The sequence below is a fragment of the Apus apus genome, chromosome 3, assembly GCF_020740795.1.
Source record: "Apus apus isolate bApuApu2 chromosome 3, bApuApu2.pri.cur, whole genome shotgun sequence".
In the NCBI taxonomy this organism is placed as follows: domain Eukaryota; kingdom Metazoa; phylum Chordata; class Aves; order Apodiformes; family Apodidae; genus Apus; species Apus apus.
In genome coordinates this window covers 50282535-50295264 of record NC_067284.1, presented here as the reverse complement: position 1 = coordinate 50295264, position 12730 = coordinate 50282535, and the positions used below count along the sequence as shown (strand labels likewise).

Below are 12730 nucleotides of genomic sequence, written 5' to 3'. Positions count from 1 at the left end.
AGGAACCTATTTCTTTACCAAGTGTCAACACTTTCCTTTCTCATGTTAAGTTTTGTGGTCAAAGACCACATACACACATCATATACACAGCCATCTTATATGCTGTCCTGATAAGAGCAATAAAAATCTTGAAGTTTGTTACTGTATTTCAACACTCTTTTTCTTTCCTTTATGAGACCCTCCAACATCAGATAAGGAGGCAGATCTGAGCAAAAATATTTATTTTGGTCTCATTGGCCCAATTTTTCCCCCACTCTGCAGATTAAATCAGTGTAAGAGTGATGAATTCAGTTTAGAATCAGATCTTAGTCCAAATTCATTGTGGTACGTTTAATCAAAACCAATTCTCTTTGATTCTTGAGGCTGTGACCTTGCATTCTTTATTATTTATTGAGTGAAAATCTGCAGAGTTGGACCCTTGAGCTAAAACAACATAGCTGCCTATGTTTGAGTGTAAGAATTTGCCTGTACAGCACTCATTAGAGGATCAGATCCTTAGAAGGTAAATATACTTGTTAAAAAATTCTTAGTTTGCAAAATTCTTGAGAATTTACAGTCTATGTAAATGGCTTGCAGCACAGCATGCAGGATAAAAAGATAGTTATGTTCCATTAAACATGTGAACCCCAACATAGCATATGTTTGGAGAAAACAGCCTGGACAGGCAAAACTGACCCTTAGCTAATTAAAACTAGGACCAATAATTAAAACTAGGACCACTAATGCTCCAGAGTTTTCAGGTAAGGTTGAGCATGACCTTATTAAGAGCTCTACATCTTCTTTATAAGATGAATTAAGAAGGAACATAAAGAGAGAAAACAGAACAATAAAGGATTCTTAAATTTCACAAGTTATCTTCATGCTGCTCAAAACATACAGTGATACACAGCGAGCTCACTGAGATTTTAATGAAATACAGGATTAATTACCTGGATGGGAAAACAAAATCAGATTTACTGCATCTGCAATCCACCTACTGATGGCAAATTTAGAGTTTACATTTGCTGCATCTCTTTAAAAATATAGAGCTTACTGCAAATTTCTAAGGTGTTGGCAATTCTGGGAAAAATGCTGGTTATATTTTTATTTGACAATGAATTATTGCACATTGCTAGTTTTAGCTCATTAATTTCTGCAAGCTTTTAGAAGGCTTTACAGCTCAAAATTAATATGTTTTAGTTTAAGGAAAAATACAAAGGCAAGAGAGAGAAAAAATATAAAAGATAATGCCCATAATTCCTTTGATGCAGCAAGTTTTTTAAGAGAGCCTCTTGGAGTAAGAGACTTGGTAGATGCTGTCTCACATGCCAGGCTATGGCTTCAGACCTGCTTTCAGCAAGGAGCTGTACGGACTAGAACAGGCCCTCCTGGGTCTGTGTATTGTTCACCCCAAAGCCCATCACAGCTAAACCCCATGCAGATCCCCACACTGCAGTGTGACAAGGGGCAGTTTGCAGTGCCCCACAGAGGGGGCAGGGAGATAAAATTCCTGGAAAGCCACTCTCTGCCAGCTCTCCCCATGTCCTGATGCTCTGAGATACCCAAGGCCTGGAATTGTCCTGGCAGACTGAACTGAGGGGGAAGTGGGAACTGTGTTTGGCATTGCTTAAGGAGGTTCCTCCTTACGCGGCTTGACAGCAGGAAGGCATCCTGACTAAACATCTGAGGGCCTGATCTCAGGCGTGTGTTACCTGGCACAGCTCCATGCACTTCAATGGAGCTCTGCTATTCATGACAGCTGAGGAATCATAGAATCTTAAAATCACAGAATTGTTTGGGTTTGAAGGGACCTTTAAGATCATCTAGTTCCAATCCCCCTGCATGGACAGAGACATCTCCCACTAGACCCGGCTGCTCAAAGCCCTGTACAACCTGGCCTTGAACACTTCCAGGGATGGGGCAAAAGGACCTTCTCCTGGCAGTGAAAGGAGCAGTAAAACTATCAGCTCTCTGAAACAAAGTTTTCCTCTTCCAGAGATGTCTGCTTTTCACTCCTTTAAGATTTTAATAGGCAGAGAAGCCGGCTGTATTCAATTCCTGTACAAACATTCTACCTTTGAACTCTTGCTGTAGGCTTCTACCCTTGGAAATTCTGACTCCATGTATTGAAAACAGGAATAAGCAACCTGTAGACTTTCATATCAAGATCTCAGGTGTATTTTAATTGAAGGAGTGTTATTTTTCCTGAACCCCTTCCAGGAAAGACAATCCCACATCGTACTTTTTTTGGCATGCGGTGGACTCTTCAGGACACAAATCCACCTGCTTTAATCTTCTCCAGCTGTTGTTTCATAGGGTCTTTCTAGTTAATTAGTTACACCATCAAACTTTTACATACTGGTGTCAGTGTGTCTCTTCAAACTGTGTTCCTTGGATGGAAAACTCCACTCCCTTTCCCCTCTATTAACAACTAGATAGTAAAAAGCAAACTTTCATAGGCTGAAAAAAAAATTTGGAAAACAATATCTCTTCTCCACTAAACTGTAGCAGATGGACAGATTTTCTTTTTTTTCCTTCTGGTTCCATTATAAGAGTAACACACATGTATCTCCATGTGCATTAAATCACAAATAGAATGTGATAAAACCGGGGTGCCTAAAGGAAATGTGTTCTCAGATAAAAAGTCTTTATAAATAAATAACTTTGCTATGAACCAGGGAGAAGTGAAGAATTTTTTTTCTACAATCTAATGCCAACTAGAAACCTAGTAATTTCAACTTCATTCAACTGCTAAATAAGCCCTTAAGGACTTATTTAGTCAGTCCAGTTTTAACTGTGAACTGGTGTAAAACACTCTCCAGAGTGGATTAAGGGAAGAAAAAGTGGCAATTTCAGTTGAAGCAGAAAGGAGAAAAACTGTATGAATGCTGTCATTTTTACTTTATTTTTCAAATGAGTCAGCTCTGGCTACCCAGCACCTTCTCTATATTCAGATAGATAATGTAAGCATTCAGTGTCCTGCACAAAAGCAGGGACAGAGCAGCCAGACTTGGCTGAGCCTTATTTACTCCCAGGTCAGGTGATTAATCACAAAGCACGTCAGTCCCCTGCTGAAAGCCAGCCAGTGCACAGCATGCTCCATCTGTATCACATTAGGTGGTTCTGCAATGCCAGGGATCTCAACTTCCTTAGAAAAGGCACTTCTCTGCTTTGTGCTCCTCTGGCTGATAACAATGCTGGAGTCCTTGGGCAGCAGCAGGCAGCATCTGGAACCGGAGGAGGGATCCTCACACTCTATCCCTGCAGCACAGACACCCTTAAAAGGTGACTGTGTCATGGAGCTGTGTGGTGCTGTCTCTGGGGAAAGCATGGCTTGCTTTGCTGGGGGACCGGCTATGACTCACATCCAAGGCTGATCACATCCGTCCTCTGCCTGCAGTTAACACTTACCTGTATATGCAGAGGACACCTGTCTGTGGGTTGGGTCTGCTAGAGGACTACAGCACGGGTTTAGCATTGAATATAGAAAAAGTGACTTCAGATGAGGTAGGATTGGGTCAATCCTCAGAGCTCTTACAAATCACTTTGAATGCTCTTACTCCAAAGCCTCTGCTTGTTTGGGAGGTGGACCATGTGGCAGGTGGCTCCACTGGAACAGTGTGTCTCAGTTTGATTAAAGAGGGCAGAATTTAGCTCAATTTCATCATCCACTGCTGGGAGAACATCTGTGATGCTCAGCTCAGACAAATAATGATCATGACAGCATATTATCATCATTAGCATCTTCACCGTCACAGTGACTGGGAGCCCTAGTCATGGAGTCAATGCTGTGCAAACAGGGACTAACTTTGTCTATGCTCTTTAAATGTCAGCACATGCTTATTGGGAATATTAACTTACTTAAAATTAAGCCAGGGTTCAAGCATTCTGCTTCATGAGGGCCCGAGAGAAGCAATCATGTCAGAATGAAGCAGCAAAATGAGAATTTGAGAGGGAACAGTAAAAAGCCCTATTTTAGCATGGCTGATTCTGTAAGCTGTTTCGAGCAGGTCCAAGGGGTCCTTTGCTAAGTAGCTTGCAGTATTCAAGCTTACAATGATAGTTCCATGATCAGTTCAGTCTGGCACAGGTTTATTTTGCTGGAAAATAGATTGTTCCTCTCATCTCCAGCCACTCAAGTCCTGGCACTGGGATTCATGTAGCCACATGGTAGATTGGCTCAGGGAGCCAGTCTGGCTGTAGGATAACTGTTTGTGGGAGGATGGGTTATTTTTCAGCTAGATCAGTTCTCTGATTCAGTTCACTGCACGGCTGCACAAACACTGATGCTGGCATGAAGAAAAGGGGCACTAATAAAGGGACAGGTAGGGGGAAAGGCAAAAAAGGAGGGCAAGACCACCCTTCCTTGCACCAGTGCTGGTTTCTGCCAGGTTGTAGTGATGGGAAACTAGTTTTTGAATTTACAGAGGACCCTGACAGGCAAAGTTAATGTTTTCAAAAGATTGCTGAGCACAGACAGCAGTGGAAAATGTTGGAAACTAAGAATTTTAAGAAGCTGGTCCTCCAGTTATACAAAAAATCTAAGGCAGACGGAAATGTTTTAAAAAAGGAACCTTTTAAAAACAGATCTTTTTAATGCCAAGCCAAAACAGTGCTCTGCAGCTTCTCGCAATCTGAACGAGCTCAAATGTAAAAACTCAAAGTCTGCTAAAAACAAAGATGAAAACCAGTAGTTGCAAAAAAGTAAACCAATCAGCACAAATGGCAAAGTAAATTAACATTTTATGAAACCCTCTATACCTAAACAACCTCCGGAATTATGTTTTAACATAACAAAAAGAGTAGATTCCTGAGTATAGGGTTTTAGATTTTTCAGCATTCCATAAAAACATGAAAAATGCCAATTTCTGTTGGTGAATTGTTGTTTGCCATGCATTAAATAGAAAAAATGATGCTTTTGCAAATGTTGCATTTTGTATTTTACAGCACTATAATCTATTAGTAGTCATCAAGAAAATTGCTTTAGATTTCCTGGAAGTCTTAACTCTGTCTGCCTAGTGGTTCTATTTTTTACCTATCAAATTTAAGTTTAAAATATGCTTTTGGTGCTCTCAGGCAGAAAGGGAAAAAAAAAGGTCTGAGGTCACAGCTGGAGGGGCTGTGTTGCATGCAAGTAAGTGTATTTGAAAATCTGTTCAAGGTCCAAATACTCTGAGTCAACTACAGTCTCATCATGGGGATAAAAACACTAAGGCAGCTGCTGAGTTTCCTGAGGTATCTCCAGTGGTGTAATGAGAAGCCACTAAGAGAACATATAGAGAATATCTATATGATGAATTATAAAGAGTAAATGCCATGGGAACTTCTGATTCCCATATTTCCTAATAAATGAGGAAAGACACATTTGAGATGAAAAGGCCACAAATGCTTAAGAGGGATAAAATTATTGCTTTTTATAGACTATATGAACTGAAGAATCGAGCTTGTTGCCTTATGACATTACTAAAGGAAATACAGCTGCCAGAAGTTCATAGACTTTTGAATAACTCTATTACAGGAACTATGATACTATCTATGACATTATGTTACCAAGAATAAATGTGTCTTTCTCTACAAGACATCGATTTTCAGAGTCCTGTAAAACATGGCACTGAAAAATGCCAGGACTTGTACCCTAGTAAAAATGCATTTTTACATGGAAATATATTTGCAGTTTTTGTTTTCATTCCCTGAATCTTCTGATACAAGCAACTAAAAAAACAAAGGTCTTTATCATAGTGACCCAAATCTAAACATCTCTCCCAGGCAGGAACCACTGTATGCATCTTTTTTGAGGGAACTACTATCTTCTCCTAATTCTGCATTTTTTGTGCTTTGTTTTATCAAGTCACAGCAGAAAACAGCAAAAAGAAGAAACTGTAATAGCTGGCTGTGAGCTCTGCAGTATCCTCCCAGTCACATTATCATGACATTAATGTCCCATAACTACCACAAATATTGATACAGGACATAGCCACACATTTATGGATGGTTTATTTGGGAGATACCATGTCTTCTATGTATCTTTTTACTTATGTCAGTGCAAGGCTTTTAAAATGAGAACTTCCCCATCCAAATTGGAGTCTCCAGCTGCAAAGGAAGGTAAGTACACATCTTGCTAGTACACTTCCACAGCAATTTGCTGACCAGAGAATAACAAGGCATGTCTGAGGTACCAGTGCTGGTTTAGAAGGTTTTGTGTTTGCTGTAGTTTCCTTTAGACACATTTGTCCCTCTTCCTCTCCTTCCACACATCAAGCCCTTTTTGTTCACAGCCTCTCTGGTCCATCTTCTCAGCCTCTCATTTTATTCTTAGTTTCCATCCCTATCACTCACTTGTTACCTATTCGCTGTTGCATTTCCTTTGCTTGTCAGATTCTCTTTTCTCTTTAATCTTCCTGGCTCACCTCCCTAAAAGCCTGACAGTGCAGGATTGACACAGGTGCACAGGGCCCAAATCCTCTGCCCAGGCTCCAGGTGTGGGATGCTCTGTCCAGGACCCCTACACTGGAAGATGCTCCTTCACTCAGTGGAGAATCTTGAGATTTGTCATTGTTAATTTTCAGTAGATATTTTTAAGAGACTTGCAACATCATAAGACTCAGGTGGTATTTCACAGACACAGCAAAAATTCTAAGCTTAGCTATCACAATCCAAATCTTCATCCCAAAGCCTGGAAAAAACTGAAGCTCTTCAGGTTAAAAAGGATTTAAAAAAATTCTTCTGCCTCCCCCCCCCGCCCCTTTTTTTTTTTTTTACCTGCTAGATTATAAAACCCTCATATGTTTATCTACCCTTCTTATGAGGAAGGACGGGATCTCTTTTATTGATATGAAAAAATTTAGGCCTGAAACAGACACCTGTTGTGGATAATTTCCAGCTAAATAGTTTAGGTTTATGGAATTATTTTAAAAAGTGCTAACCTGTTCCTTCCTTGTAATTAAGTTGTACCCCCTGTGTCCATACACATTTTTTCATATCCTGCAGTCATACATCCAGTGTACTGGTCTTGTCTTGGAAATGCATGCCCTGATTCCTTTTCCAAACAACCATATTCTTACTAAGTAAAATAAAGGAAGAAAATGCAGGACATCACTCATTTGGATACAACACCAGGACAAACACAAGGAGTATTCAATGCATTTTTGGCCTCTGGCACTACCCACCATGTAATTCCACCTGTGTCCTATTGTTTTTTGGATCAGTTGCTTAACAAATTAGTGGAAAGTAACTAGCAAGAAATTGAAGAGAATGTAAAAGCATGGTATCTGAGAAAATACAGAAGATGACTATGTGATGTGCTAAAAAATACAGAACAAAGAGCTTTCAGAGCAGCAATTTAAATGACGAAATCAGTCTTCCTTTCCTTAGCTTTCTATTAACGTACTGCGGAATCATTCATGAATTTCTGATGTACAAACAGGCTGGGTTAACACATTAATCATCTCATTATTTCATACTTTTTTCAAGAAGTACCCTCTAGTTAACATGCAACTTTTTAGCAAACTCTAATTTCATTATTTTCCAAAACATTCTAGTATTTTTTTTAAAAGGCCCCCTGTCCTACAGAAACGTCCTCTGGACAACAAGCCATTGGTGGAGATCTCCTTATTAAAGATTCCCCAAATCACCCTGTGTGAAGAGAATACCACTTGAAATAAATGGCAAGCTAAACTCCTTTTATCATTTTAACAGGCTTCCACAGAAGAAAAGGTTCACACCACTCTGTGGCAACTTGAAACTCCTCTGCCAGGTGTCCCTGCTACATGGCTCATGCTCTCATACTGATCACTGACATTCAGGATTCACCATTTTCTAGGACAGCAGACCAAAAGAACTCAGCCAAGGTTGCTGTTGTCGTTGGAAACAAAAATATCTAAGAAACACTGCTTTCTCCTTTCTGTTCCCCTCTCCTTTCTAAGCCACCACCTTCCCCTCTCTGATGCCAAAGCAGCATTCTAGTGTGGTCCAACAAAACATTTTTTCCTAAGTTCTGGGTTGTTTTTTGGTTGCTTTTTTATTTTCTTTTTCTTTTTGTAGTCCATGAGACAGCCTAATGAAGGGAGGCCCACATGAAAGAAAAAACAATAGACTAAAGTAATGAGAGTCTGGCTCAGAAGGACAAGAAACATCTTTACGTTTCATAGCCTTTGTGTTCAGCTCTAAGTTGTGATATATGATTTATTAATTTGTTTTTCTAACATTTGCAGTTTGTATTACCAAATTAAAAAAAAAACACAACAAAAAAACAACTGGCAGAACGCTGATTTATTTCATAAAGGACTTTCAGAAGACTTAACAAGCACTTATTTTGTGCAGAAATACAAGCATTGTGCCATCAGACAACACTGCTTGTGGAAGAGAAAACGCTGCAAATTCTTAGACCTAAGACAGTCAGACACGCACATCTTAAAAGACTCCGTCTTGAATCAAGTTCTGCATGCAGAATCACGCTAGCTGAGGATCGTTTTTTAAGAGGCTTTGAAGGTTTGGAAATGCTCTGCATGCTTAATATTTTACACGCGGCACCTCTGGGAGCCTCAAGCGTGTAACTCTGGGGAAGGCTCAGTGTAAGGCCGCCCTCTGACGGCAAGTCTTGCCTAGAGCTGGGGCAGGGAGCAGCACAGCCCGACAGGCTGCACGCACAGCCCCTGGAGGAGAAGAAACATGTCAGAGCTGGTCTCTTACATCGAACAGGATTGTAAGCATCAGCAAGCGCAACCTTGACCTTTCGAATTTCAAGTTGGAAACAGCTGTTAAACTCTGACTTCTCTGCCAAAATGACAAAAGCATCATTTCCTCATTGTCCACACATTGAGCTGGAGTTTCGCTGCACTTTGTTGTTGCACTCGGCAGAAATTGGCAGTGGGGCTGGATTCTCTAGCTCTCCTTTGGTACACTAAGGTCTTGTAAATTCTGGCCTCACTGAAGAGCTGTGATAAACGTCTTAATAACCTTGTGTCTATCACGGCTTGAAACTGCCCTCCAGGGCACTGTAACAGAACAGTGCAGAGCAGCATCTTACCTGCTCTCACATAGTCTTTTTCCTCTCTATTTTCATCTTAACCAGACATATCTATCTGGGAATTACTCTGCTAGTCCTACAAGAGGTAAGAGAAAATCCAGCATAGTGTTTCTGGGCTGTAATAAAGAGATCCCAATTCAGAGCAGAACCTGCATCTTCAACTGCATGTTACACGATGAGATGACTCTCAGGCATTCCTGACAAAAACTGCACAAATTAAAACCCCACCATTCTGAGTAAGGATTTAAGCCCTACAACACTAAATAAATCTCAGTATCCCTTTGTAACAGAAGTGGATAGACATATCACAGATACTTTGTTGCTTGCTGCATAGAAAGAATGTTACACAGGGGATTGGATCAGATACGCATGTGCACCTTTAGGAAAGGAACAGAAATAAACCTGATTTCTCATAAAGACACCAAGTAACAATCTTTTTGGGACAAAATGTACTTCAAAACTAGCCTTATGATACTATAATTAATGCTTGAGCGAGGCAAGAATTATTCTGACAAACTTCTCATACTGTCATTTAACATACAATACCTGTTTCAAAATTCCACACCATGCTTGAGTTGTTTGCCATTTTGAAGTTTCACACTCACAAAGACGCTAAACTGAGAGCATCTAGCCCATAAATGAAGGTTTGTCCTCATGGACCCCTCCTGAAAAGTCTGACATTCTACTCGAAAGACAGTTTGTGTACTTCTGTTGCTGCAAAGCAGAGTGGGCTGGCAATTAGAGCCAGAATCCCAGAGTATTTCTATCCCTGCTGCATGTGGATGAGTGTGGAAAAAGAACCGGAGTTGACAGTAGATATAAGTATGATGATTTAGGTATTAATTTTAGAGTAAGAATTATTTCCTTTGCTGCTGGATGAGTTTCGTTTTTGCCTGTATGCTCTGGTAGTGAATGAAATAAGTGCAGTTAAAGAAGGTAGCTTACCTTGTGTTGTGCCATCTAGTCCCATGAGACATTTCATTGCCCTGATGATTTGCTCTGCTACGGGTGGACACATCGATGTGGCGTACACAGCACTGTGAGAATGAGTTCGTAAAAAGTCCACAAGGTCCTTACACAAGCAAAACAAAGCATGAATGAGCTTTGAGCTGGCCAAACATCAGATTTCCCTCTTAACTACTGCAGGAATGAGAACATGCAAAAGCAAGAGGACATTTCACTAGTTATTGGTTTGCATTCTTGGCTGCTCCTGTCAATGTGTGGCCTGAAGAAACACCGGGCAGGTGCAAATACTTTACTATATAAATAGGGCAATTACAACTGAAACAAAGGTCTGGAATAGAGCAATGTTTACTTCTGTGCTAAGACTTACTCTAAAGGAGCCAAAATCATTTAAAGACCAACGAGCAGCTGCACTTGAAGTACTGCTCAGTTGCTCTCTGGAAACAAAGCAAAGATGACATCGGTACAGTTTCTACACCACACTTAATCCAGGAAAAGCAACCTTACTGGGATCTATCTTTGGCTATTAGCATATACATTTCCTTCAACTGAAACTTCCCGTCAGTGTGGCAGGGATAGTCATGTTAGAGTCAGTATAGTTCCTTTAACATTTTCTTGTATAACTAAGAGTACAATCTGTGCTCCTAGACAATGAATTCCTGCACTGTAAGCACCAGTAATACTCTGGAACCCGGGGATACCATAGGAATTAAGACCATCACTGTTATGACAGCTTATAAATCCTAGTGCAAAATATCAGAGTTAACAGTTATCACACTAAAAGCTGACTGCATGTTAGTGAGAAAGGCATGAGGCCTGCTTGAGAACTGCCTTTGAAATAACACCAGAAAAAAACACCACCTAGGAGAGTAACAAATTATTGCTGAAAAAAGCTGTATGAGTCTATGCAGTAACTCCAGTGTTAAGGATAGTAATTTACCTAACCTTATACAGGTTATGCATTGTCACACTGCAATTGTAATCCTAAGTCCTCGATCAAATAGTTAAGAAGGCTTCTGTGCTCTAGCTGATGCAGAACAAGCAGCGCCACAGTGAGTTTTCAGCTGCAGAAATGAACGTAAGTGTGCTAATAGTGTGTTGGGTGAGCAGCTGCCATGAAGGCCTGGAAGCCCAAGGCAAAGCTTAGTAACACACACAGGCATGAAAGGAGAGACCCACTTTAATTTAAGAAATCTTCCAAGGATTAGATGATTAATTACCTTAGACTGCTTTTCAACGGTCTAAGCTTCCTATAATTTCCAGCTACATTAGCCACATTGTCTTTGCTAAGAGTTAAGCCTTCAAAGACAAATTCAAGAAGCAAAGGAAACAAAAAAAATGTATTCTTGATGTATTATGATAGCCTGTTTTAAGACCTCCAGAGGCAAAAGCAAAAAAAACCCAAACAACAACAAACAACCCAGTAAGAAATATACACTTTCTTGTAGCTCTTTTATTCTATTCAAGTGCTATCCTTATTAATGTTATCCTGACAATAACCATATGGGCTGCCTAAACAGGCTTCCTACCCATTCAGCAAACTACTTAAGAAATACATTCAGCAGGGTATGAAAAGGGTAAATAATCAGCAGCCACTTGATATCTCTGTCAAGCAATAAAAGCAATGACATTTCACAATGGTGCTGATTATGCTTTCTCTTCTACATCCCCAGTAAAAACAAGCTCAGCTTTACTTTTTGTTGACATTTGTAGTTGGCAAGAGGTTGTTTTGTGAATTTACACAGAGGAACTGAGGACACAGATCTTACTATTGCAAAAGACCCTCAGTAACCCTCTTTCTCTGTCCTCCTAAAAAATGCAGCTATGACAATCCACAACTGTTTAGGAATTTTATTATCAGTGGATGAAACTGTGGCTTTAATCTCTCAATATTGCTCCATACACTGTTTACAAATGTGAAACAAAGTAACGAGCAGTCTGCATGCAAATTAATATAGTGAAGTAAATTTAGCCAACCACAACGTGTCTAAACATTTCCAAGACAAACAACAATCATCAGGGTGGCAGAGAAATACCCAACCCAAGCAAATTACATAATATGAGCATGAGACAAAAATAAGAGTGTCTGACTGTTTGATGTGCATTTGGGATCCAGACAAAAATGGTACTAACTTTAGAATAGTGCTCCTGTAAAACAGTCTATGAAAAAAGACAGTGAAATATATATGGCACATAACAAGAAGGTGCTTCCTCTCCCCCTTGGTGTTAAAATGTTTGTGTTTTCCTTTTACCTTTTTGCCAGCTATGTATCCTCCAGCTGCACCAAAGCTCTTTGTGAACGTTCCCATTAGCACATCAACATCATCAGGACTCATCCCAAAGTACTCCACAACTCCTCGGCCTGTTGCACCCACTGCACCGATGCTGTGAGCTTCGTCCAGGTAGAGGTAGGCTTTGTATTTCTTCTTCAAAGAGACTATCTCTGGCAGGCGCACGATGGACCCTTCCATGCTGTGGATGGAGAGAACCGTGGATGGAGAGAACCATGGATGAACAACAAATCCTGCACTGCCTTTCTCTTTTAGATACTGCCAGAAAATATGGGAATTAATTGCCTGGCTCCATAAAAGACCTTCTGGAAGCTCAAATCGTATTTACAGTTCAAAGAAAAACTGCAACCCTTTCCATTCTGAAAGTGAGTATAAAACAGTCAAACAGTTTTAGAATTCAAACTCAAAAGCAGTCAAAAAGTCTCTGAATATTTGCAATTTTTTAACCTGTCAGAAAAGAGAAGGAAAGGTA

At 40.1% G+C, this 12730-nt stretch overlaps 2 protein-coding genes across 2 annotated transcripts in view; both read right to left on the bottom strand.

The window, feature by feature from the left end:
• The window catches only part of BTBD3 (BTB domain containing 3), a 405212-nt gene that overhangs the window by 78779 nt on the left and 313703 nt on the right, over positions 1-12730 (bottom strand). The gene's annotated exons all lie outside the window — the stretch shown is intronic.
• The window catches only part of SPTLC3 (serine palmitoyltransferase long chain base subunit 3), an 85918-nt gene that overhangs the window by 7225 nt on the left and 65963 nt on the right, over positions 1-12730 (bottom strand). Inside the window, exons 8-9 of the mRNA XM_051614849.1 lie at positions 12220-12439; positions 9950-10076 (exon numbers count right to left, since the gene is read on the bottom strand). Of these exons, the coding sequence (XP_051470809.1) occupies positions 9950-10076; positions 12220-12439 (347 nt within the window). The remainder of the gene's footprint in view (positions 1-9949; positions 10077-12219; positions 12440-12730) is intronic.